This window comes from Anolis carolinensis, chromosome 4, assembly GCF_035594765.1.
Source record: "Anolis carolinensis isolate JA03-04 chromosome 4, rAnoCar3.1.pri, whole genome shotgun sequence".
Classification (NCBI taxonomy): Eukaryota; Metazoa; Chordata; class Lepidosauria; order Squamata; family Dactyloidae; genus Anolis; species Anolis carolinensis.
Window position 1 is genome coordinate 256,630,020 of NC_085844.1, and position 26,898 is coordinate 256,656,917.

The following is a 26,898-nucleotide window of genomic DNA, read 5'->3' on the forward strand; positions in this document are numbered from 1 at the left end:
TCACGAATCATTTAGGGCTTTGTAGGTGATAACCTGCACCTTGAATTGGGCTCGGAAAATAAACGGCAGCCAATGGAGCTCCTTGAACAGGGGAGTTGAATGCGCCATGTAATTCGCCCCAGTTAGAAGCCTGGCTACCAAGCGCTGGACCAGTTGGAGTTTCCGGGCCATCTTCAAGGGCAGCCCCACGTAATAATAATAATAACCATTGATCATATCCTCAGCTGCTGTAAGAAAATTGCACAGACAGACTACAAACAGAGGCACAACTGTGTGGCCCAAATGATCCATTGGAACTTATGCCTCAAGTACCACCTCCCTGCAGTAAAGAACTGGTGGGATCACAAACCAGCAAAGGTCGTGGAAAATGAACATGCAAAGATACTGTGGGACTTCCGAATCCAGACTGACAAAGTTCTGGAACACAACACACCAGACATCACAGTTGTGGAAAAGAACAAGGTTTGGATCATTGATGTTGCCATCCCAGGGTCGCATTGACGAAAAACAACAGGAAAAACTCAGCCGCTCTCAGGACCTCAAGATTGAACTTCAAAGACTCTGGCAGAAACCAGCACAGGTGGTCCCAGTGGTGATAATATATCACACTGTCCTAGACACTTGGGAAGTGTTCGACTTGTGATTTTGTGATATGAAATCCAGCATATCTATCTTGTTTGCTGTGTCATACAATAATAATAATAATAATAACAATAATACATCACACAGTCCTAGACACTTGGGAAGTGTTTGACTTGTGATTTTGTGATACGAAATCCAGCATGTCTATCTTGTTTGCTGTGTCATACAATAAAATAACAAAACTTTATTTATATCCTGCCACCATCTCCCCATAGGGACTCGGGGAGGCTCACATGGGGCAAAGCCCGGTCAATATAGTTCACAGAAGTAACGACATAAATACATTTGCACAATATACACAAGTGAAAACACAATAAGGTAATAACACAAGAGTTAATACAACAATAATAATATCAAACAGCCACCAATACAATTCAATCAACTTCATAGATGGGGGAACTGCAGCAGCAATATAGAGATAGCATTGACAGATTAAAATACCTAAATAAGAGGGACCTAATAAAATTCAGAATAGAATTATAATAAGGCTGGTGAGCGGATTGCAATAATCCAGTCTAGAGGTAACTAAGGCATGGACCACCATGGCCAGATCTGACTTCTCGAGGCATGGTCACAGCTGGCGCACAAGTTTTAATTGTGCAAAGGCCCTCCCAGCCACGGCCGACACCTGAGCATCAAGCATCAGCGCTGAGTCCAGGAGGAACCCCAGACTGCAATGGACCTGCGACTTCAGGGGGAGTGTGACCCCGTCCAGCACAGGATGCCACCCTATGCCTACCAGCTGTTAGGAATTGTGGGAGTTGCAGTCCTAAACACCTGGAGGGCAGGCCCAAGTTGGCCCATGCCTGTTCTAACCAGGAACAGGTTATTACATTGGATCCCCGGTGGTGAAGTGTGTTAAAGCACTGAGCTGCTGAACTTGCAGAACGAAAAGTCCAAGGTTCAAATCCGGGGAGCGGGGTGAGCTCCCACTGTTAGCTCCAGCTCCTGCCAACCTAGCAGTTCGAAAATGTCCTTTATAGCTAATAATGCCAGTATTCTAAAGAGTGAAGGGATAATGGGAAATCTATGCAGTTTGAACCAGTGTGGAAGTTAAGGCCAGCAGTGGCTAATAGTCAGTTTGGCCACTATTTTCTATATTGGAGACAATGTGCTTCTATATCTATATCTAAAAATGAATACAGTAGTAAAAAATTATTACATGCAAGGTCCCTGGATGAATGGATTTAAGTATTTATGTTTTAAGTTTTGTATACTGTTTTATTAAGTAATGTTTAATCGTTTTAAATGTGTCATGCTTTATTTTTTGAACTTTTTATTGGCATTGAATTTTGCCAGATTTTGTAAGCCGCCTTGAGTCCCCTCGGGTGAGAAAGGCGGGGTAAAAAATGCTGTAAAGAAAAGAAAGAAGAAGAAAGAAAACATGCCAATGTGAGTAGATCAATAGGTACTGCTCCGGCGTGAAGGTAACGGCGCTCCATGCAGTCATGCCAGTGGCCACATGGCCTTGGAGGAGTCTGCGGACAATGCCGGCTCTTGGGCTTAGAAATGGAGATGAGCACCAACCCCCAGAGTGTGAGTAGATCAATAGGTACCGCTCCGGCGTGAAGGTAACGGCGCTCCATGCAGTCATGCCAGTGGCCACATGGCCTTGGAGGAGTCTACGGACAATGCCGGCTCTTGGGCTTAGAAATGGAGATGAGCACCAACCCCCAGAGTGTGAGTAGATCAATAGGTACCGCTCCGGCGTGAAGGTAACGGCGCTCCATGCAGTCATGCCAGTGGCCACATGGCCTTGGAGGAGTCTGCGGACAATGCCGGCTCTTGGGCTTAGAAATGGAGATGAGCACCAACCCCCAGAGTGTGAGTAGATCAATAGGTACCGCTCCGGCGTGAAGGTAACGGCGCTCCATGCAGTCATGCCAGTGGCCACATGGCCTTGGAGGTGTCTACGGACAATGCCGGCTCTTGGGCTTAGAAATGGAGATGAGCACCAACCCCCAGAGTGTGAGTAGATCAATAGGTACCGCTCCGGTGTGAAGGTAACGGCGCTCCATGCAGTCATGCCAGTGGCCACATGGCCTTGGAGGAGTCTGCGGACAATGCCGGCTCTTGGGCTTAGAAATGGAGATGAGCACCAACCCCCAGAGTGTGAGTAGATCAATAGGTACCGCTCCGGCGTGAAGGTAACGGCGCTCCATGCAGTCATGCCAGTGGCCACATGGCCTTGGAGGAGTCTACGGACAATGCCGGCTCTTGGGCTTAGAAATGGAGATGAGCACCAACCCCCAGAGTGTGAGTAGATCAATAGGTACCGCTCCGGCGTGAAGGTAACGGCGCTCCATGCAGTCATGCCAGTGGCCACATGGCCTTGGAGGAGTCTGCGGACAATGCCGGCTCTTGGGCTTAGAAATGGAGATGAGCACCAACCCCCAGAGTGTGAGTAGATCAATAGGTACCGCTCCGGCGTGAAGGTAACGGCGCTCCATGCAGTCATGCCAGTGGCCACATGGCCTTGGAGGTGTCTACGGACAATGCCGGCTCTTGGGCTTAGAAATGGAGATGAGCACCAACCCCCAGAGTGTGAGTAGATCAATAGGTACCGCTCCGGTGTGAAGGTAACGGCGCTCCATGCAGTCATGCCAGTGGCCACATGGCCTTGGAGGAGTCTGCGGACAATGCCGGCTCTTGGGCTTAGAAATGGAGATGAGCACCAACCCCCAGAGTCAGACATGACTAGATTTAGTGTCAGGGGAAACCTTTACCTTTACCTAGGATCCCAAACGTTAGAAGGGGCCTCAAAAGGCCATGCAGTCCACCCTTCCCGGCCAAGCAGGAAGACACTCAATTCAAACCTCCTGACAGGTGGCCTCCCAGGCCTGGCTCGATAACAATAACAGCAATAATAAAGGCTGAGCATGGTGCGCTCTGCCCATGCTCAGAAGCTCCCCCGTGCCCCCGCCTCCCTCCGTCGAAAGAGGGGATTCCCCGGCGGCGCCCCATTGGGCGGAGGGGAGGGAGGGGGCGGGGGCGGGGGCGGGGGGCGTGGCGTGTTTTCTCTCCTTGGACCCCCGCTGCTCCTCCTCCTCCTCCTCCTCTTTCTGCCCGCGGGGCTCTTAAGGGCAGCGCTTCGGGCCTCGTCCTGCTGAGGGAAAGGAAAGGAGGGATGGGGGCTTGGTGGGGGGCGAGGAGGCTCCTGCGAGGGGGCTTCTCCTGGGCGCTGGTTTGCACCCTGCTCTGGACACACCTCGGACTCGCCGTGAGTTTCGCTTTCGCTTCGGACAGCAAAGGGGGGGGGGGAGGGGGGGGAGAGGGCGGCGCCGCCGCTTTCCTTATTTTCTTTCCTTTCCTTTCATCTTCGCTTTCCTTCCTTCCGTCTTTCTTTCCTTCCCTCTCCTTCATAGAATCATAGAATCATAGAATAGTAGAGTTGGAAGAGACCTCATGGGCCATCCAGTCCAACCCCATTCTGCCAAGAAGCAGGAAATCGCATTCAAAGCACCCCCGACAGATGGCCATCCAGCCTCTGCTTAAAAGCCTCCAAGGAAGGAGCCTCCACCACAGTCTGGGGCAGAGAGTTCCACTGCCGAACAGCCCTTCTCACAGTGAGGAAGTTCTTCCTGATGTTCAGGTGGAATCTCCTTTCCTGTAGTTTGAAGCCATTGTTCCATTGTGTCCTAGTCTCCAGGGCAGCAGAAAACAAGCTCCCTCCCTCCTCCCTAGGACTTCCCTTCACGTATTTGTACATGGCTCTCATCATGTCTCCTCTCAGCCTTCTCTTCTGCAGGCTAAACATGCCCAGCTCTTTAAGCCGCTCCTCATAGGGCTTGTTCTCCAGACCCTTCATCATTTTAGTCGCCCTCCTCTGGACGCTTTCCAGCTTGTCAACATCTCCCTTCAACTGTGGTGCCCAGAATTGGACACAGTGTGATTCCAGGTGTGGTCTGACCAAGGCAGAATAGAATAAGGGGGAGCAGGACTTCCCTGGATCTAGACGCTATTCCCCTATTGATGCAGGCCAGAATCCCATTGGCTTTTTTAGCTGCTGCATCACATTGTTGGCTCATGTTTAACTTGTTGTCCACAAGGACTCCAAGGTCTTTTTCGCACACACTGCTGTCAAGTTTCTTCCTTCCCTTCTTTCCTTCCTCCTATCCTTCTTCCATTCTTTTCCTTCCCTTCCTCCCTTTCTTATTTTCTCTCTTTCCCTCCCTCCCTTCCTTCTTTCTATCGCTTTCTTTCCTTTCTCTCTTTGTTTTCCCTTCCTTCCTTCCTTCCTTCCGACCTCTAGATCCCTCCCTTTTTACCCCGAAGGGGACTCAGATCAGGCCTTAACAGTTTAACTGTAAAATAAAAAGTAAAGGTTTTCCCCTGACGTTAAGTCCAGTCATGTCTGACTCTGGGGGTTGGTGCTCGTCTCCCATTTCTAAGCTGAAAAGTCGGCGTTGTCCGTAGACACCTTCAAAGTCATGTGGCCACTGGCATGACTGCATGGAGCGCCGTTACCTTCCCGCCGGAGCGGTACCTATTGATCTACTCACATTGGCATGTTTTCGAACTGCTAGGTTGGCAGATGCTGGAGCTAACAGCGGACGCTTACTCCGCTCCCGGGGTTTGAACCTGGGACCTTTCGGTCTGCAAGTTCAGCAGCTCAGCGCTTTAACACACTTCGCCACCGGGGCTCCTTAGTTTGTATGAACAGACAATATATTACATTATTAGCATAGCGCAATATTAGCCATATTATATTAATAAATTATACTATTTATTTATTTATTTACAGCATTTATATTCCGCCCTTCTTTCTCACCCCGAAGGGGACTCAGGGCGGATCACAGTATATACATATAGGGCAAACATTCAATGCCTTTTAACATAGAACAATGACAAACAAACATAGGCTCCGAGCGGGCCTCGAACTCATGACCTCCTGGTCAGAGTGATTCATTGCAGTTAATTGCACTGGCTTGCTCTCCCGCCTGCGCCACAGCCCGAGCCCTACTAGAGCACTACACTGCAATGTTATTAGTAATATTACACGTAATAGATAAAATAAAACTATTATGTTGTGTTATTATTAGTATTATATTGTATTACATTATACTATTATTATCAAGATTATATATAGATACAATATATTAGCATAGAAAAATATTAGTGTGATATATTACTATATATTACTATATATTATTACTATATTGTGTCCTCCCTCCCTCCCTCCCTTTCTTTCTTTCTTTCTGTGTTCTGGAGGAGGGGCTGTCTCTCTCTGCCCTGGATGGGGGTTCTTGGAGGGAGGGGCTTCTTCGTGGCCCCACCCCTCCCCCTTTCACTCCCCCCTGGCCCCCCTCCATAATTTCCCAAGGGAGGGAACATGAGGGGGGGGGGCTTTCCTTTGAGAAGAAGGGGCAAGGGGTCCCTCCAGACCCCCATTGTGGTGGAAGAGGCTCCTTCCCCCCCCCCCCCATCTCTTTTGGTGGAGGGAGAAATGCATGGCAGGCAATACCAGGCATGGGCAAACGTGGGCCCTCCCTCCAGGTGTTTTGGACTTCAGCTCCTACCAGCCTGCCCCTGACCCTGTCCAATGGGGCATTCGCCCTCCCTCCAAATATGGGGTCCCATCTTCCAGTGCGGTCAGCCTGCCTTCTGTTCCATGGCTGTCTCATCCATGGGTAAAGATGCAGAATGGGCCCAAAAGGCCCGGGACAGGAACCCTTCTATGGGCCCCTCTCCCAAAGGAAGAGAAGGTGTCTACACCAATTTGGGGGTCCCCTTGGGGCCCGCCAAGGAGCCCCAATGGCCAAGTGTGTTAAAGCGCTGAACTGCTGAACTTGCAGACTGAAAGGTCCCAGGTTCAAATCCCGGGAGCGGAATGAGTGCCCGCTGTTAGCTCCAGCTCCTGCCAACTTAGCAGTTCGAAAACATGCAAATGTGAGTAGGAAGGAAGGTAAGGACACTCCATGCAGTCATGCCGGCCACATGACCTAAGAGGTGTCTATGGACAACGCTGGCTCTTTGAGGTGAGCACCAACCCCCAGAGTCAGACATGACTGGACTTAAGGTCAGGGGAAACCTTGACCTTTACCTTTTTTGGGGGGCCGCCACTGCCTGACTCCTTTGTCCCAAGGCCCTCTAGGGAATGTCCCTTTGGGGATTCCCCACATCCTTTGGGCTTTCCCTTCCTGGCTTGCTTTCATTTCCATCTCCCAGGGCTCCCCCAGACCCCCCTCCCCATAGACCTTGACCCCACACTATCTGGCAAATGACCCCTCCTGACCCCTGGCCAGACATGGGGCAAGCGATGTCTGGCTTCCAGTTTCAGGTCCCTCCAGGTTGGTGCTTGGAGGGCCCCCCAGAACAGGCGCCTTAAAGGCATAAAAGCTGGGCTTCTTATTATATTATACTAGCTGTGCCCGGCCACGCGTTGCTGGGGCAAAGTGGTGGTGGTATTGGTTAAAAATTGTTGTGGAATTTTTATTTGATGTTATTTGTATTTTTAAATTAATTTTATTGTAACTTATCTTTTTTATTTATTATATTTTAATATTTTCTTGTATTATTTTTAGTTATTTTTGTTATTATAGTATTTTATTATATTAATTTTTAGTGTTTTTATTTTTTATTGTATTATTTGTACGTATATTATTTTTTATTCTTTTATTATTATTTGTTTTTTATTATTTGTATGTATTATATTTTATTATTTTATTATATTCTTTTTATTTATGTTTTTTTAATTGTATTTTTTATTTTTTTATGTCTTTTCTGTATTTATTTTATAATTTTTGTTTCTCTTTGTATTGGGTTGCTCTGAGTTCTGTGGTCTGCCTGGTCATGTTCCAAATGTATTGTCTCCTGATGTTTCGCCTGCGTGTATGGCAGGCATCCTCAGAGGTTGTGAAATGTGTTGTAACGAAAGCAAGTGGGGTTTATTTATCTGTGGAGTGACCAGGGTGGAAGAAAGAACTGTTGTCTGCTTTAGGCAAGTGTGAATGTTGGAACTGGCACTGAATAGCCTTGTAGCTTCAAAGCCTGGATGATTCCTGCCTGCCTGGAATGAACAAAATGTGGCTCCCAGTATTTAAAAAAACTGTGACATCAGGACAGTTAACTAAAGGACAGCACTGAGCAATCAGGGAATTCCAGACATGATGTACTGAGGACCAGCTAACATCTCCCAACAAAGGATTCCTCTCTGTAGCAGGAAGATGGCAGGCCTTGAAGGTGCAAGGGCATTCAGTGGTAATTAAGGTGGCCTAAGTGAGGCCTAACTCTGCCTGTCCCCTGGGCTGAGTGGGTTGCTAGGAGACCAAGTGGGCAGAGCTTAGCCTTCTAACTGGCAGCAATTGGATAAAAACAATTATTCCTTTCCCTCTAATTAGGACTTTATTTTTCTTTTCTTTTTGTTGTCGGAACCTAGGGGCAAGGATGGTGGATTGTGCTGCCAAATTTCTGGGTTCTGGGGTTTGTACTTTTGTTGTTTAGTGGGAGGGGAGGACACCATTACTCTTTTATATATATATAGATTTGTTTATACCAGGCATGAACATACATTTCCCTTTCCTTTTCCGCTTAAGTGTCTGGGTCTTGCAAATATAAACAGAGAGAGAAGATAGACTGGGCATGGGCAAACTTTGGCCCTCCAGGTGTTTCTTAAAAGAGAGGGGGTGGGGTGGGGGCCATTTTAATTTCTTTAGGGAGGCGAGGGGGTGGGTGATCACAGAGAAGGCCCCTCGTCTCGTTCCCACCAGCCGTGCTTGTGATGGGGGTGGGACCGAGAGCAGGGCCTCCTCCACTGACCAAAGTGCCTGAGATGAGAACTTCAGACCACCCAAAGGCCTTGTATGTTCTTCCCTTCACGTTGCAACAGAGAAAGACCCAGCCCAGATCATCCTCCCAGCACTGAGGTTTCTGGTACCTATTGATCTACTCACATTTGCATGCTTTCGAGTTGCTAGGTTGGCAGAAGCTGGGGCTAACAGTGGGAGCTCACCCTGCTCCCCGGATTTAAATACCTTTCAGTCAGCAAGTTCAGCAGCTCAGTGGTTTAACCCACTAAGCCACTGGGAGCTCCATAGTGCGATGCAATTGAAAATACAAATTATGACAATAATTTAAAACCCAAAGCTTTCTAAGAAGCAGCTTCTCATCTGACCCAAAGGCCAAGGAAGAGCCAAAGGAAAAGACTCCGGAAACCATAAAAACCAATTTGGGGACAGAGACAACACAAAGACCTGTCCCCAAGTCTTCTGAATCTGTAGCCATAACAACAACAACAACAACAGCAGCAACAGGGAGTTTGGGGTCTAATTTCTTTTGCCCTTCTGTCCACACGAGTCCATCGATTACAACAGTCTTAAACTCTTATACCGGGTTTTAAAAGAGTCTCAGCTTAACAGTTATTAATAAGCTTTCAGTGTGTTTAAATATTCCCATTCTTTAAAATGGTTTAAAAGGATTGTACGGAGACAGCTCTGGGGGACTTGGGCGGGCATAAATATTTGATTAACGCAGTCTTCTATCTATATATAAAAGAGTGGTGGAATCAGGGCACCGAACAAAACAGCAAAACTACAGGCCCCCCAACTTCGAAATTTGACAACACAACCCATCATCCACTGCTCTAGGTTGATAGAACAAAAAGAAAAGAAAAATGAAGTCCTAATTAGAGGGAAAGGAATAATTGCTTTTATCCAATTGCTGCCAGTTAGAAGGCTAAGGTCCTCCAACTTGGTCTCCTAGCAACCCAATAAAAATAATAAAAAACATAAAAATTAATACAATAAAATACTATAATAACAGAAAATAACTAAAAATAATACAAGAAAATAATAAAATATAATAAATAAAAATATAACTTACAATAAAATTAATAAAAAATTGCAAATAACGTCAAATAAAAATTACACAACAATTTTTAACCAATACCACCACCACTTTGCCACAGCAACGCATGGCCGGGCACAGCTAGTATATATATAAAAGAGTGGTGGAATCAGGGCACCGGGCAAAACAGCAAAACTACAGGCCCCCCAACTTCGAAATTTGACAACACAACCCATCATCCACGGCTCTAGGTTGATAGAACAAAAAGAAAAGAAAAATGAAGTCCTAATTAGAGGGAAAGGAATAATTGTTTTTATCCAATAGCTGCCAGTTAGAGGGCTAAGCTCCGCCCACTTGGTCTCCTAGCAACCCAATCAGCCCAGGGCCTCAGTTTCGCTGTTTAGTTTAAATTAGAAATGGTCAGAACATTAGAGACTCATCTCTGGTTGCTTAAGAGTTTGTATTAATGCTATGACAGTCGACTCATTTAACCAGCACCTGTGGGGAGCGTTCAATGTCGGATAACTGAGAGTCATCTCTGGTTGCTTGAGAGTTTGTATTAATGCTATGACAGTTGACTCTCATTTAACCGGCACCCGTGGGGAGTGGTCGATGCCAGATAACTGAGAGTTGTCTTTGGTTCCTTGAGAGTTTGCTGCTAATCCACCTGGCCAACAAACAAATCCAAAAAGCCACAGCAACGCGTGGCAGGGCACAGCTAGTATTTTATAAATATGAGAAGTAAACAAGGAGCCACGTGCCTCGGATGCTGTGTTGACTTTGAAAGGCTGCAGGCCCACTTGGCCAAGGAGCTGTGCCTTTGGCCCTCCGGGTGTTTTGGACTCCAACTCCCACCATTCCTGACAGCCTCAGGCCCCTTCGTTTTCCCCCTCCGGCCAGGAATTGTGTTCTCAAATAATATACTGTGTCCAGGTTGGTTCAGCCTTCGACAACACTTTGGGAAAAGGGCCCACCTGGGGCTTGGGTTAGCAAACCATGTTGCAGTGTTACTGATGGAAAAGTGGGGCTGGGGTCAGTTTAGGGGAGATAGAATCATAGAATCATAGAATCATAGAATAGTAGAGTTGGAAGAGACCACATGGGCCATCCAGTCCAACCCCATTCTGCCAAGAAGCAGGAAATCGCATTCAAAGCACCCCCGACAGATGGCCATCCAGCCTCTGCTTAAAAGCCTCCAAAGAAGGAGCCTCCACCACAGTCCGGGGCAGAGAGTTCCACTGCCGAACAGCCCTTCTCACAGTGAGGAAGTTCTTCCTAATGTTCAGGTGGAATCTCCTTTCCTGGAGTTTGAAGCCATTGTTCCCTTGCGTCTGCTCCCTCTTCCCTATGACTTCCCTTCACGTATTTGTACATGGCTCTCATCATGTCTCCTCTCAGCCTTCTCTTCTGCAGGCTAAACATGCCCAGCTCTTTAAGCCGCTCCTCATAGGGCTTGTTCTCCAGACCCTTAATCATTTTAGTCGCTCTCCTCTGGACACTTTCCAGCTTGTCAACATCTCCCTTCAACTGTGGTGCCCAAAATTGGACACAGTGTGATTCCAGGTGTGGTCTGACCAAGGCAGAATAGAAAGAGGGGGAGCAGGACTTCCCTGGATCTAGACGCTCTTCCCCTATTGATGCAGGACAGAATCCCATTGGCTTTTTTAGCAGCCGCATCACATTGTTGGCTCATGTTTAACTTGTTGTCCACGAGGACTCCAAGACCTTTTTCACATGTACTGCTGTCAAGCCAGGCATCGTCCCCCATTCTGTATCTTTGATTTCCATTTTTGCTGCCGAAGTGAAGTATCTTGCATTTGTCCCTGTTGAACTTCATTTTGTTAGTTTCGGCCAATCATCTCTCTAGTCTGTCAAGATCGTTTTGAATTCTGCTCCTGTCTTCTGGAGTGTTGGCTCTCCCTCCCAGTTTTGTGTCGTCTGCAAACTTGATGATCGTGCCTTCTAACCCTTCGTCTAAGTCGTTAATAAAGATCCTGAACAGAACCAGGAAAGAAGGTCCTCCTTCCAGGCTGCCTTCCCATTTCAGGCACGGCTGGCTTGGCCTCCCTTCCAGAGGCCTTTTTGCATCAACCCTATGGATGCTTTTGTCTCTGCAAAAAAAGGACGTAAGCTATTTCTCTTTTTTACGAGGCCGGATGCAGGGAAAGCAGCAGCGATGGGGCAGATGGCGGCAGATAGGCTCCGTTTATCACCTCACCCAACAAACCACAAGACAGGAAACTGAGGCAGCTGCAGCGAGGGAGAGGAGGAGGGGGTGGGAATGTGGTTTCTTTTGGGGTGGCGGGTGAGACGGTGGTGGTGGGGACACACAAAGTCTTGCTTGCTGAGCCTTTTCTCTCTCTCTCTCTCTCTCTCTCTCTCTCTCCTCTGCTCAGAGCCTGGTGCTGGATCGGGGCCCCAACTGCAACGCCAAGCAGTACAAGCTGAGCGACCGGTGCTGCAGCAAGTGCCCCCCAGGTAGGAAATGCATGCATGGTCCGTCCCCTTCTTTGGTCAGTCCAAGCCCCCAATTTTAGTGCCCCCCAATAAAGTCCACAAATACACAAACATACCGTATATAGGGTTGTTGTATGTCTTTCGGGCTGTGTGGCCATGTTCCAGAAGCATTCTCTCCTGACGTTTCGCCCACATCTATGGCAGGCATCCTCAGAGGTTGTGAGGTACCTCACAACCTCTGAGGATGCCTGCCATAGATGTGGGCGAAACGTCAGGAGAGAATGCTTCTGGAACATGGCCACACAGCCCGAAAGACATACAACAACCCTGTGATCCCGGCCATGAAAGCCTTCGACAACACATACCGTATATACTCGAAAATAAGCCAACCCGAATATAAGCCGAGGCATCTACCATCATTTTGTGGTAATCATTGGCTCAAGTATAAGCCGAGGGTGGGAAATTTCAGAAATAAAAATAGATACCAATAAAATTACATGAATTTATTTATTTGCAGTCTTTGTATTCCACCCTTCTCACCCCAAAGGCGAGTCAGGGCAGATCCCATTATACACACATAGGGCAAACATTCAATGCCCATAAACACATCAAACAGAGACAGACAGACACAGAGGCAATTTAACCTTCTCCTGAGGGGATGTTTGATTCTGGCCACAGTAGAATAATAAATATAAAATTATAAGATCAGAGTGAAATAATAAATGCATTAATAATAAAAATAAAAATAGAGTAAAATAAATGTAACAGTAGCAACAATAATAGAGTAAAATAATAAATGTAATAATACCAATAATAATAGGGAAAAATAATAAATGTACCATATATTCTAGAGTATAAGCTGACCCAAATATAAGCCAACCAGGATCCTCACCCGAGTATAAGCCAAGGGGGGCTTTTTTAGTCCTAAAAAAGGGCTGAAAAACTAGGCTTATACTCAAGTATAAGGGTTCAACTCGCATTTGGGTTCTCCCCAGTGTTCTTATAGCACCTTTAACTTCCTCTATGTTTACAAGTCTCACTTAGTGCACTTTGATCAGCCCAGTTTTTATTGATGTGTTTTAACTTTGTCTTATTAATGGTTTGATTTTAATTGTATGTTTTAATTTTTCATTTGTACGTTTTTGGTATTTGATGTTATTGTATGTATACTCTTTTGCATTTGTAAGCCGCCCTGCAGGGAGATAGATAAAGGTACAAGAATAAAATTATTATTATTATTAAGTATGTACAGTATGCCTCATGAATTGCTTTGTGCAAAACTAGACACAGAGTTATTACTCCAGGTGAGAGAAGCATTGTTGCGCTCTAACCTCGAGACACCAGAGTCCAGTATTATTAACTACAGCAGTTTATTCAGAAAAGCATGTACAAAGGGGAAAAAGGGCCTTTTCCAAAAGAACAGTAGCAAAGGAGCTATAAAATAGCAGTAGTCCATATACAAAAGAACAGTAGTCCAAAACAGGCAAGGTACATGACATCAAGGAAGCCAAGATCACAGGCATAAATCCATAAGCATGAAAGCAGGAACTTTTCCCAAGGCAAAACTCTTCCAGGAACATAGGCAAACACAGGAAACTTGAATCATGAACTTGAGAACTGAGACAGGAACCAGTACCTTTAGGCAACGTTGTCTGCTCTGAGAGACACCAAGAAACATTACTTAATTTAAGCCCAAGCCCGACCATGAAGCCATGAGATTATGCCTCACGCACCTGGGTTTCAAGGATTTCTGACAGAGTCTCTCTAAATGCCTAATTAATCTCTCCTTCACTCCCTCTGTCTGGAGGCCTAATCTGATATCGTGGGAAAACTCCCCATCACTGAAGGCTGATCCCCAAGATAAATTAATTTTCCCCTGTTGCTAAGGAACAAACATTGGATTCCAAAACATCCTCCATCTCATCTTCAACTGCCTGTAGTTCTCTCTGATCTAAGGCCTGCAATTCACCCCAATCACACACAGACTCCTCAGAAACCCATCATCCCCCTCGTCCTCTGAAAAATCCCCAGCCTCTTCCTGAGCCCCAACAAGCATCATAATGTGGTGTCATATTACCATGGTGTTGTGTCCCTTTTGTGTTAGAAAGCAAACCATACAGTTTCTCAGATCCCATCACACATTGTTCTTTCTTGCCTTTTCTCCCGAAATCATTCCTTTTGAGATTTATCACACAAGTGAATGCAGTTCCCACTTGAAGGGAAAAAACTTGGAAAAAGTGTTAGTGTTTTGTGATATAGAGTGAAATGTATAATCTATTGCTGCTGTTGGATTGTGTGTGTTCATTCTGGCAAGCATTCCAGTAGTCAAGAGATTAATTTGCAGCCAACACTGATTGGTTGCTGGAAGGGCAAATGGCAAGGACTTCCGTTTGTGCTATGTGACAGGAAGATGCATCACGGGCTGTGAAATGCAGAGGAGGTGCTTCAGTGTACAGGGAACGGACATTGAGAGAGACCGACGTGCTCCATGTTTGGTCTTGTGGATGCAGCATGTGTCCTGATAGCTTTGGTTAATTAGTACTGTAAATAATGTAAATAAAAACTTCAGTGCCGCTGGCTTCAGCAGAAATATAAATCAGCAAAGTTGTCGTTCTTGGTCGGTGCCACTTTCGCTGTTTGCAGAACTTTTGGGATTCTTGATGTTTCCCTCCAATCCCATTACTCCTGAGGAGACGGAAGGCATTGTTCTTAAGGCGGACTCCCCTTCTCTGGGCTCCTTTTCATTATTATTACTATCATGTTTATTTATACCCCGCTTTATCTGTCCTGAAGAAGACTCAAAGTGGCTTGCAATTAAAAGTATGACCACATAATTTAAAATATACAAATATGCAAACATATTTGCTTAAGCGGCTGAGCGGGAAAAGGAAGGGGCTGAGGCTGTGAGGAATGGTGGGAGTTGGAGTCCAAAACACCTCGAGGGCCCAAGTTGGCCCATGCCTGCTGTATCTTCTCTATTTATATTTGCAAGACCCAGATATTGGTCGATGTTAGGTAATGTTCAATCATAAAATGATATTAGGTGATATAGCCTCTCCATTCAGTATGATTTTACGTTTATGCTTTCTCTAATTTCCTCTTATTTGGGCAGAAATCCTAGCTGGGAGTCAAGCAACGAAGCAATATCGTGTTCACAGCTGCTCCCAAAGTTAATTCTTACCTTGGTTTCTATCTCTTGTCCCCGCCAACATTAAATCTTCTTCTCTTCTTGCCAAGAGAGTTAAAGGACTTCCCTCGTTTTGGACACTGTACCTCTATGGATGCAGTTGGCGTTTGTAGGATTGCATTGGCGTTTTTAGCTGCTGCATCACGCTGTCGCTTATGTTCAGATTGTGTTCTAAGACTCCTAAATCCCTTTCGCGCCCACTCCGTGCCCCTGTTCACCCCCAGACAAGACCCTCACCTGTTTCTCTCTGTGTCTCAATCTTTCTTAGGACAGAAGGTGACAGCGGTGTGTCCAGGCGACTCGTCGGGCGACACGGCCTGCGCTCCCTGCGAGGAAGGCAGCTTCCAGGCTGAATGGACCCAGGAGCAGGAGTGCACCCCACACCGGGCGTGCAGCGAGAGTAAGGGTTGCCCCATATTCCCTCTACCCTTAGGGGTGCAAGGAGGTGTCCCCCAAATCCCAGCAGGACTGGATTTCTCTCCTCCTGTCCTGTGGCTTCAAAGCATCTGCTCATGAGCACACGTCTGCTCTTTCTGTCCCTCAGTTCACTCACACTGCCATCCAACCTTCAGCCCAGCCGGGCAGTTTTAATAATAATAATACATAATACACTTTATTAGGAAGCAGCTGAAGACCTAAATGTGGGACCAAAGTTTTGGCCCATCCTAAGATATGGTTGATATAATCTGATGTATTCGTTGGATTAATGTGAAGTTGAATACAGACTGGCTCTGACTTTTGGCCCAATGCTACTGGCCCTGTTGTAATGGTCACACAGTGTTTTACTGTTTTAATTGGGTAGGATATTGGTTTTTAAGTGTGTTTTTACGATTGTTTGTTTTTACTATATTTTGTATTATATGTGGCATTAATCTTGCCATTACAGTAGATTCTCACTTATCCAACATAAACGGGCCGGCAGAACGTTGGATAAGCGAATATGTTGGATAATAAGGAGGCATTAAGGAAAAGCCTATTAAACATCAAAGTAGGTTATGATTTTACAAATTAAGCACCAAAACATCATGTTATACAACAAATTTGACATAAGAAGTAGTTCAATAGGCAGTAATGCTACGTAGTAATTACTGTATTTACAAATTTAGCACCAAAATATCACGAAGTATTGAAAACATTGACTTCAAAATGCGTTGGATAATCCAGAATGTTGGATAAGCGAGTGTTGGATAAGTGAGACTCTACTGTATGTAAGATCTCTCTGGGTCCCCCTGGGGGAGAAGAGCGGTATAGAAATTAAATAAATAAATCTCCCCGGAGGGACTCGGAGAGGATTACAGTATGCACTGTGACAGCAACCACCGAGTTTCACAAGCAAAAGGTGGACAGATTGGTTGAGGATGATCATCCTATCACTCAGAGAAATTTCAAGCATGATTGGCATTTCACAAGAACGTGTGGGGCACATTATTGCTTTGCTTGGCTATTGGAAGATCGAACCTTTTGTTTGTCACACAAGTCAGATGTTCTCACCTCACCACCTTTAAACTTACACGCCCAAAGATGCACAGGACTCACATCAACACAATCGCCATAAAAACAGTTTGCATTCTCTGATGAATCTCCTTTGGGGTGACACCTTCTCTGTCAAGAATTCAGTGACTGCACATTGCTTAAGTTGCATTGACCGACCACCTGTGCAGGGTTCCATACTTCATTCTTTAACAACACAACCGTTCAATGCTAAGGCTTCCCGCCAAATGGAACTAACTGTAGAGGAGAGTCTACTGAACAAGCCAGGACCTGCCGCAGACCAGGACTGCCATCTGCTGAGGAGTTATGAAAGTGAAGGCATTACTTTTCATTCAACCCTCGTAGCAGACCCTTATCAGTATTCCACACCTCCGGATATTATATGATCCTTGACCGGGAGGTGTCTTTCCCTGCCTTTGTAGGCATCCACTGAAACATCACCTTTAAACCACAAATGGCCTGTTCCTTCACATGCCTCAAGGATGATTCTTTTTTCCTAATCCATGTAACTGTCAAAGTATTTGCAGCGCAGCAGTAGTTGGATGGAAGCAGTGGAGCGCAGAACGAAGAGACACTCAGAGACGTTGGTAAAACTATTTACAAGGTTTTACTGTATGCAGCAATAATCAACACAAACAGACTTGCAGACGACAGATGAACACAGGACTGTTCTGTTCTCCAACAGAACTTGACTCGAACTCTAGGCAGACAGAACTCAACTGAACTGACGCAATCGTTAGGCACAAACACTTGTGTCTGGATACTCCCTAGTTCCAGCCACACACCAAGGTCATCATAGCTTCTTGGCAATTAACTCTTTCCATACTATGATACATTCTGGATGATGCAATCAGTTGCAATACAAGCATGGCACAAATTGCATTTAAACACTATCAATACACAAATCCCACATTAACAGTAACTTCCTCTTACCCATGTATCTCCCCCTTCCAGATGCAGGCCTGGAGGTGTACACGCCCGGGACGACCATGAGCCAGGCTGAGTGCCGATGCCGGAGGGGCACGCATTGCTCCAGCCACGAGTGCCACACCTGCCGGCACAACACCCCTTGTGGGCCTGGGCAAGGGGTCAAGCAGCAAGGTGGGCCAATGGGGGGACCCAGCTCAGCCCCATAGCTCCCTGTGGGATCATGGCTGGCATGTGCAGATGGGGCCAGGAGGAGTTGTCGATCAGAGAAGCTGTCACCCGTATTTACACGTGTCTAATGTGTCATCAAATCTAATGCGCGCCTTAATTCTGAAACAAAACAAAAAAAGGATTTGCTGGTGAATGCATCTATGCTTGGGCCCTCCAGGTGTTTTGGACTCCAACTCCCACAATTCCTAACAGCCGGTAGGCTGTTAGGAATTGTGGGAGTTAGAGTCCAAAACACCTGGAGGGAGGGCCCAAATTGGCTCATGCCTGGCATAGTGGCTCCTTCCTGCTTTCCCACCCTTCCCTTTAACACAACCTTTCCTTTGATCCAGCAACCCACGAGCAAGACACCGTCTGCGCCGACTGCCCCAGTGGCTCCTTCTCCAACGTCTCTTCGGCCACGGATCCCTGCCAGCCCTGGAGCAGGTAGGTTGGGTCAGTGTGGCCGGAGACAGACCCAACAGTGACTGGCCAGAGATGCGGTCATCCCCAGGAGACTCTCCCTCTTCTCTCGATTCATTTGGAGCCCCTCTGATATGGCTGGAGGGGATGGGGCATTTAGGGTGACCACTGCTAGGCTGAACCCTACTGGGAGTGGACACGGTGGAGCCCAAACGCCATTCTAGAGTCGAAAGGGACCTCCAAAGGCCATCCAGTCCACCCCATTCCTCAGGAATATGCAGAGAGGAGAGAGAATGGACTAGTGACCACTGCCAGGCAGAATCCTACTGGGAATGGATACGGTGGAGCCCACCATTCTGGAGTTGATAGGGACCTCCAAAGGCCACCCCATTCCATGGGTAGGAATATGCAGAGAGAATGGACTAGTGACCGCTGCCAGGCAGAACCCTACTGGGAATGGATACAGTGGAACCCAAATCCCATTATGGAGTTTGGAAGGACATCCAAAGGCCATCCAGTCCACCCCATTCCTCAGGAATATGCAGAGAGGAATGGACTAGTGACCGCTGCCATGCAGAACCCTACTGGGAATGGATACAGTGGAGCTCACCATTCTGCAGTTGGGAGGAACCTCCAAAGGCCATCTAGTCCATCCCATTCTGTAGTTAGGAATATGCAGAGCGAATGGACTAGTGACCGCTGCCAGGCAGAACCCTACTGGGAATGGATACAGTGGAGCTCACCATTCTGCAGTTGGGAGGAACCTCCAAAGGCCATCTAGTCCATCCCATTCCGTAGTTAGGAATATGCAGAGCGAATGGACTAGTGACCGCTGCCAGGCAGAACTGAAAATGGATCAGATGGAGCCCAAAGAGGGAGGGAGGGACCTCCAAAGGCCATCTAGTCCACCCCATTCCTCAGACAGGAATATGCAGAGGGGAGAAAGCATGGACTAGAGACTGCTGCCAGGCAGAGCCCTACTGGGAATGGATACGGTGGAGCCCACCATTCTGGAGTTGGAAGGGACCTCCAAAGGCTATCTAGTCCATCCATTCCTCAGGTAGGAACATGCGGAGGGGAGAAAGCATGGACTGGTGACCACTGGCAGGCAGAACCCTACTAGAATGGATACAGTGGAGCCCAAGCACCATTCTAGTCGGAAGGGACCTCCAAAGGCCATCCAGTCCACCCCATTCCTCAGGAACACATTCAAGCCCTCTTGACGATGGCCATCCAACCTCTGCTTAAAATCCTCCAGAGAAGGAAACTCCATCTCACATATTCTACTGTCGAATAGCTCTTGCCGTGAGGAAGTTCTTCCTAATGATGTTTAGTTGGAATCTCTTTTCCAAGCCTTTAACTTTTTTGGTGGCCCTTCTCTGGACATCCCAGCTTACCAGTAACACTAGGTAACACAAACTGGGCCATCAATGTCATTACCATAAAACATGGGGAAAGTTTATTAAGCTACACAAAGTTTGCTTTGGTGGACACATCCCAGCTTCCCAATAACACTAGGTAACACAATTCTTGTCCCTGGGTCATCAATGTCATTTCCTAATTGGCTCTTCCATTAAAAAAAAACATGGGGAAAGTTTATTAAACTACAAAAAGTTTGTTTTGGCGGGAGGGAGCACATGTTGCTCTAGGTTTTTCAGTGAACATCATCACAGAGTCCCAACCAATTCAGCCTGGTTTGTGGCAGACACAGAAACAAAGTTTCTGGAGTAGGACAGCTACTTTCAAAGTAACTATTAAACACGAAGCAACACTTTCAAACCAGAAACAGAAACTTTTTCAAATTTTGTTACATAGTGTCCTGTTCTTGGAGTGAACAAGAGTGAGAAGAAGAGAGTAAGAGCACAATCTCACTTCATCTAGATCAGGCCTGGGCAAACTTTGGCCCTCCGGGTGTTTTGGACTGCAACTCCCACCATTCCTAACAGCCTCAGGCCCTTTCCTTTTCCCCCTCGGCCGCTTAAGCGGCCGAGGGGGAAAAGGAAGGGGCCTGAGGCTGTTAGGAATGGTGGGAGTTGCAGTCCAAAACACCTGGAGGGAGGACCCAAGTTGGCCCAGGCCTGGTGTGCAAACTAGATTAAATCCCATTTTTCTCTGCAGCTGCGAAGCCCAGAACCTCGTCCAGAAGGAGAAGGGGACGCCGTTGTCGGACGTCGTCTGCGGTGAGTCACCCCAACCAAAAAAGGAGATCCAAGCAAAGTGAAAAGGGGATTACTGTAAGTCATAACCCACATCTCTCTTTCGCCAGGTTCCCTGCCCCCGTTGACCCAAAAGGACACAGAGAGGACCCACTTGTTGGCATTCCTCCCGCTCATGGCCCTCCTTCTCCTGGGGGGCTTCTTTGCTGTCTGCTATTGGCTCCGACGCAGGGGTAAGTCCGTATTTGGGGTGCCAAGGGGGTCTTTGGCCTTGGGAGGGGGAGCAGCACCCTCAGTGACCCCCAGTGACCACCGACCCCACTCGCTGTCCCAATGTTGCACCCCAAGGCTGGGATATACCTCTGTACTTAACACACAATCCAGTCCAAGGTAAATAGCAAAGCAGTTTATTGAGGAATATATATATATTTACGGAATCGTAAAGCTGGAAAAATGTTAAAAATGCCTCTGAGTCTGTCTAATGTATGTTGTTTGTCTGTTGGCATTGAATGTTTGCCATATATGTGTTCATTGTAATCTGCCCTGAGTCCCCTTCGGGGTGAGAAAGAAGGGCGGGATATAAATACTGTAAATAAATAAATAAATAAATAAATAAATATAGGCTATCCAGAAAGTACATTACGTTTTGGAATTAAAAATGAACAAAGTATAGGAGAAAACATTTACCACATGCAGTTGAAAGCCACACCCAAATACCACATCTCACATAGTCACCATTCAAATATAGGCACTTACCATAGCAATGAATGAGCTTTGCAACTCCTTCTCCACTAAATTCTGCCGCTTGCTTCTGGATAACCCTTGTATATATAGATATAGATATATTCCCCTGCCCCTGGTGACACAGCGGATTAAACAGCTGAGCTGCTGAACTTGCTGACTGAAAGGTCGGAGGTTCGAATCCATGGAGCAGGGTGAGCTCCTGCTGTTAGCCCCAGCTTCTGCCAACCTAGCAGTTTGCAAACTTGCAAATGTGAGTAGCAGGCCTGTAGGGGGGGGGGGGTGTTAGGGGTTCAATCCCCCCCCTAAATTTTTCAAGTTTAAAAAAAAAACACCTGTTTTAGTCATGAATTTTAACTGGTTAACCAAATCCCCATGCTAAGTCTATGAGACGCAAAAAATTAAGAGTCCCTCCAGGCACTATCTCAAGCAGATATTGACAGGTCTGAACCCGGGGGGCGGGTGGGTCAGGGGTTCAACCCCCCCCCTGAAATTTTCAAAACCCCTCCCGAAATTTTTTTCTGGCTACAGCCCCGGTGAGTAGATAAATAGGTCCAGTGGGAAGGTAACGGTGCTCCATGCAGTCATAATAATAATAATAATTTTATTTTTATACCCCTCCACCATCTCCCCGAAGGGATTTGGGGTGGCTTACACGGGGCTAAGCCCAAGCATAACAGACATAATAAAACACATTAAGTAAAACAAGTCAATAAGTCATGCCAGTGGCCACATGACCTTGGAGGTGTCTATGGACAACGCCGGCTCTTCGCCTTAGGAATGGAGATGAGCACCAACCCTCAGAGTTGGACACGACTAGACTTAATGCCAGGAGAACACACACATATATATATACAGTAGAGTCTCGCTTATCCAACGTTCTGGATTATCCAACACATGTTTGTAGTCAATTTTTTCAATATATCGTGATATTTTGGTGCTAAATTCGTAAATACAGTAATTACAGCATAACATTACTGCGGATTGAACTACTTTTTTCTGTCAAATTTGTTGTATAACATGATGCTTTGGTGCTTAATTTGTAAAATCATAACCTAATTTGATGTTTAATAGGCTTTCCCTTAATGCCTCCTTATTATTCAACATATTCGCTTATCCAACATTCCACCGGCCCGTTTATGTTGGATAAGTGAGACTCTATTGTACATATATATATATATATATATATATATATAGAGAGAGAGAGAGAGAGAGAGAGAGAGTGTATATAAAGCAATTTGGCAAAAATAGTATAAAAATCATAATCCTCAGAGTTCAAAGTACATAACCTGCATCAAAAATCAGGAATACAAAAGCAGGATTCATCCAAAAAACATGCAATATAGGAGAAGTCCTTGGAAACATGAAACATAAACAGAAGGAAAGCAGAACTAGAAATCCCTTGGAAAACTTGACTTGGCAGAAGTCCTATGATCTAACACCAACGTTGCCTGGATTGAGGGAATGGTCTGCTGGTGCCCCTAATATAGACAGAAAACTGTGCTGTTTCCCTTCAAAAGCTGGTAAAAGCTTCTTGGCTAATGAGCGTCTTGACCTTTGTACTTTCTCATGAGAAGCTCTATGTTGACAGAACATCAATCTCCTATCTAGTTGCCGCTTGCATTTTCCTCCTCTGAGCTCTGTTCTGTCTCTGACCTTGCATCTCTAGGGAACAGCCTTTCTGGGATGTGGCCTCCCTCGGACAGGGAGCTCTCATTCTCAGGGCTTAAGAGGCCCTGATTCTCCTGCTGGTGTGCAGGCCCAGAATCCCCATTGTCATCATTAGGCTGCCTAACAGGCCCAGAATCCCCATTGAGATCAGATACAGGCACAATCAAAGGCTGGACTATGACACCCAATCCCAAGACCCAAACGCCATTGGAAAGGGTCCATATTTATTTTATTTATTTATTTACAGTATTTATATTCCGCCCTTCTCACCCCGAAGGGGACTCAGGGCGGATCACATTATATACATATAGGGCAAACATTCAATGCCCATAAACACATCAAACAGAGACAGACAGACGCAGAGGCAATTTAACCTTCTCCTGAGGGGATGTTCGATTCTGGCTGCTTCATCATCCACTCTGATGACACTTCTTCCTCATTCCAATGTCGTAAATTAGTTAAACTTGCCTCCCCACTTTTATAAGTGGTACCTTATTTCCTACTTGATAGATGCAACTATCTTTCGGGTTGCTAGGTCAGCAACGAGCAGGGGCTATTTTTTATTTTTAATTGACGGGTGCTCACCCTGCCACGGGCTGGCCTCGAACTCATGACCTCATGGTCAGAGTGATTTATTGCAGCAGGCTGCTCACCAACCTGGGCCACAGCCCGGCCCCTTATCCCAGCCTGATCTGGTTCTTTCCCAAGAGAGGGGCAGATTGGAGGTAAAGGTAAAGGTTTCTCCTGACGTTAAGTCCAGTCGTGTCTGACTCTGGGGGTTGGTGCTCATCTCCATTTCTAAGCCGAAGAGCCGGCGTTGTCTGTAGACTCCTCCAAGGTCATGTGGCCGTTACCTTCCCGCCGGAGTGGTACCTATTGATCTACTCACATTGGCATGTTTTCGAACTGCTAGGTTGGCAGAAGCTGGAGCTAACAGCGGGCACTCACTCCACTCTCGGGATTTGAACCTGGGACCTTTCGGTCTGCAAGTTCAACAGCTCAGTGCTTTAATACACTTTGCCACCGGGGCTCTTCTATAAATCCAGAGGACTTGTGGAGGGTTCTTTGTCTTATCCCCAAATTGGATTTCATCACTTCCAGAGTCTTTTCCTTTGGATCTTCCTTGGCCTTTGGATCAGTTCAGAGGTCGCTCCTTATAAGCTGACGGAAGCCCTTCTGGTGCCAAAACACCCCACCCCAAAGTTTTAAGTGATTGTCATGGATTTGCATTTTCAGTTGCATCACACTATGTAGCAAAATGGAAAAATCTTTTGTGCCTGTTTTGAAAGTGCTATGTCCTGTTTAAGCATGTGGTCCTTGTGGTTCTACACCAGAAACTTTGTTGTTGTAGCACAAACTATGTTTCATTGGTTGAGGTTCGATGAGAGATTCATGGTGAAGCTATTGCAAGATATGCTATAGCAGGAGGTCCCTCCCGCAAAGAAAAGTTTTGGCAATTTAAAAAATTTTTTCCATGTTTTTATGATAGAACTAATTAGGAAAGGACATTAATAACCCAGCAACAAAAGCCACGTTTAATTAATATCTCATCATCAAGTAGCAACCAATTCAACATAGTTTGTGGCAACAAAAAAAAAAGTTTCTGGAGCATAACAACTAATTTCAAAGTAAGGACCGCACCATTTAAGAGGGAATAACACTTGCAAACCAGGAACAGAATTTCTGGGAATTTATATAAGAGGAGCATTGCTTGGGGCACATGATGAGAAAAGATGGTGATTCTCTGCAAAATAGGAGGCCAAAGGGTTAGGGTTTAGGGTTAGGGTCCATTAGGGACCATTTGGGGACCCTCCCATCGAAACCCAGTTAGCTTCCCCTGAATTGAGGCTTTCCCTTCTTCCGCATCAGGTCTCCAGAAGCAGCAGCCGCAGCAGCAGCAACACAACCAGGTGAGCATTCCCTTGGGAGCGGACCCCATGATATTGATAGCGGGGTGGGCTTCAGAATGGCCACCTTTCTCTGTAGGTCATGGCAAGAGAAAGGGACCCGTCCCCTTTGTTACCTGTGGGAGACCCATGTCCCTGCTGTGCAGGCTATTCTGGAAGCAAGCAGGTCAAGGCACACCTTGGCCATCAGGTCTTTGGGGAGGCTGTGGGTGGGAGGCTGGAAGAGTGAGCTGCCTTGAGTCTCCTTGAGAGAGAGAGAGTGAGATGCAAATACTACGGTATACATGAAATAATAATAATAACAACTCCAAGGGAAGGGGAACGGCCGCTTTCCAAATGGCGTGGAAGCAACCAAGCGTGGGGCCCTGATCTTCCTTAGAGCGTGTAGTTATACTGTGGAAATAGTGCAGTTTGCCATGGCCCAGGGCTGGGGATTCCTGGGGTCGGCAGTTTTGCAAGGCCTTCGTTCAGCCCTCTCTTCCTTGGCAGGGTCGAATGCACCCTAACCCTTAGTCTGTGTCTCCCCACAGGATCCCCTCCAACTTGAGGGTCAGGATCCAAGGGAGATTGACGACCTGGAGGAGTGCCCCGCTTTGCCCATCCAAGAGACGCTGCTGGGGACCAAGCCGGCCCAGGAGGAGGGCAAGGAGAGCCGCCTGGCCGTCCAGGAGCAGGTCTGAGCCGCCAGGCAGAAGAGCCAGGAGCCGAGGCAACTTGCAGGGACTTCTGAATGCAAAGTCCCACATGGTGACCATGCAACTTGCAAGGACTTCCACAGGGTGCCAGTGCAATTTGCAGGGACCTCTCAGTGTAAAGCCCCACAGGCTGACGGAGCAACTTGCAAGGACTTCTCTATGCAAAGCCCTACAGGTTGACCATGCAACTTGCAGGGACTTCCACAGGGTGCTGGTGCAAATTGCAGGCACTTAATGCAAAGCCCCGCAGGGTCCCCATGCAACTTGCAAGAACTTCCATAGGGTGCTGGTGCAAATTGCAGGCACTTCTCAATGCAAAGCCCCAAAGCAGCGCAGATTGCTCTCTGCAAGGGCCCCACACCAAGAAGGAAGCTGGAAAGACCAATGGGCCAGGTCAACTGGACCAGCCCTGCCTTGCTTTTGGTTGCAAGGACAGGCCCCACTGGGAAGACCCACTGCCCTGTCCTTCCGACAGGTCAAGATCACCTGGCTGAATGCAGGTCAATGATGATGGGATCCTGCCTTTTCCAGAAGAGAAACCAGGTCCAGCAGATCATCATCATCCAAAGCCTCCTTTTCCTTTCCCCCCAGAGCTGGCCACAGGGTGACTCCACATTTTGCAAAATTAACAGAGGCAGCATTGCAGCTGGACTTTGCAGGCCAGGGTTCGAATCCACACTCCGCCTTTTAATTCTACCATTCAAAGTTAGGTTGACCACATAGTCACTGGGGTCCAACCCCCTTCTGGCATGCAGGAAGACACCATCCACACCTTCTTGACAGATGGCCATCTGGCCTCTGATGAAAGACCTCTAGAGAAGGAAACCCCCTAGAGTCCCAGGCCATTTATATTCCACTAGCGTTGGAAGGGACTCCCAAAGGCCAACCCCTTTCTTTCTGCTAGACAGGCAAGAAGACACCACCCAAACCAATCTACAGGAAAGGAGATTCCACCTGAACATCAGGAAGAACTTCCTCACCGTGAGAAGGGCTGTTCAGCAGTGGAACTCTCTGCCCCGCACTGTGGTGGAGGCTCCTCCTTTGGAGGCTTTTAAGCAGAGGCTGGATGGCCATCTGTCGGGGGGGCTTTGAATGAGATTTTCCTGCTTCTTGCAGGGGGTTGGACTGGATGGCCCATGAGGTCTCTTCCAACTCTACGATTCTATGAAACCCTCCCGACAGATGGCCAAATGTGACTCGCTGGCCTTTTCTGTCAAATGCAACAAAGGATGGGATTTTGCAACCAATGTATGACTGTCTTTGCCATGTTGTGTTCTTTTTTCCCTTCTTGTGTGCTAAATAAATAAATGTATATATTTTTTGGTTTGATGAAGCTCTCCGGTGTTGACTATCTGTTTGAATTCTTCTTTGGTGATTTCTCCCCTTTTCCACTTCTTATGCATGTCTCTTTTGAGTCTTAACTCAGTTAGAAGTTCTTTGGCCCATTATTATTATTATTATTTAAATTACCTTATTTAAATTACCTGTTTTGACTTGTGTAGTATATTTTGTTGTTGTTTATATATATATTTTTACTTCTGATTTATACAGGCATTGAATGTTTGCCTTTATTATGTTGGAGGCTGAGTCCCCTCGGGGAGATAGGACAA

General features: G+C 46.7%; 1 protein-coding gene across 1 annotated transcript; it reads left to right on the top strand.

Annotated features, from left to right (window-relative positions):
- The first annotated feature begins 3,660 nt into the window (after positions 1-3,660).
- On the top strand, positions 3,661-26,621 carry cd40 (CD40 molecule). The gene is made up of 9 exons (XM_062979296.1): positions 3,661-3,862; positions 11,823-11,904; positions 15,339-15,470; positions 17,516-17,662; positions 18,049-18,142; positions 20,237-20,298; positions 20,385-20,507; positions 24,556-24,596; positions 25,124-26,621. Exons 1-9 carry the CDS (start codon positions 3,770-3,772, stop codon positions 25,271-25,273), a joined length of 924 nt encoding a protein of 307 aa, XP_062835366.1. The 5' UTR covers positions 3,661-3,769; the 3' UTR covers positions 25,274-26,621.
- Positions 26,622-26,898: the final 277 nt, after the last annotated feature.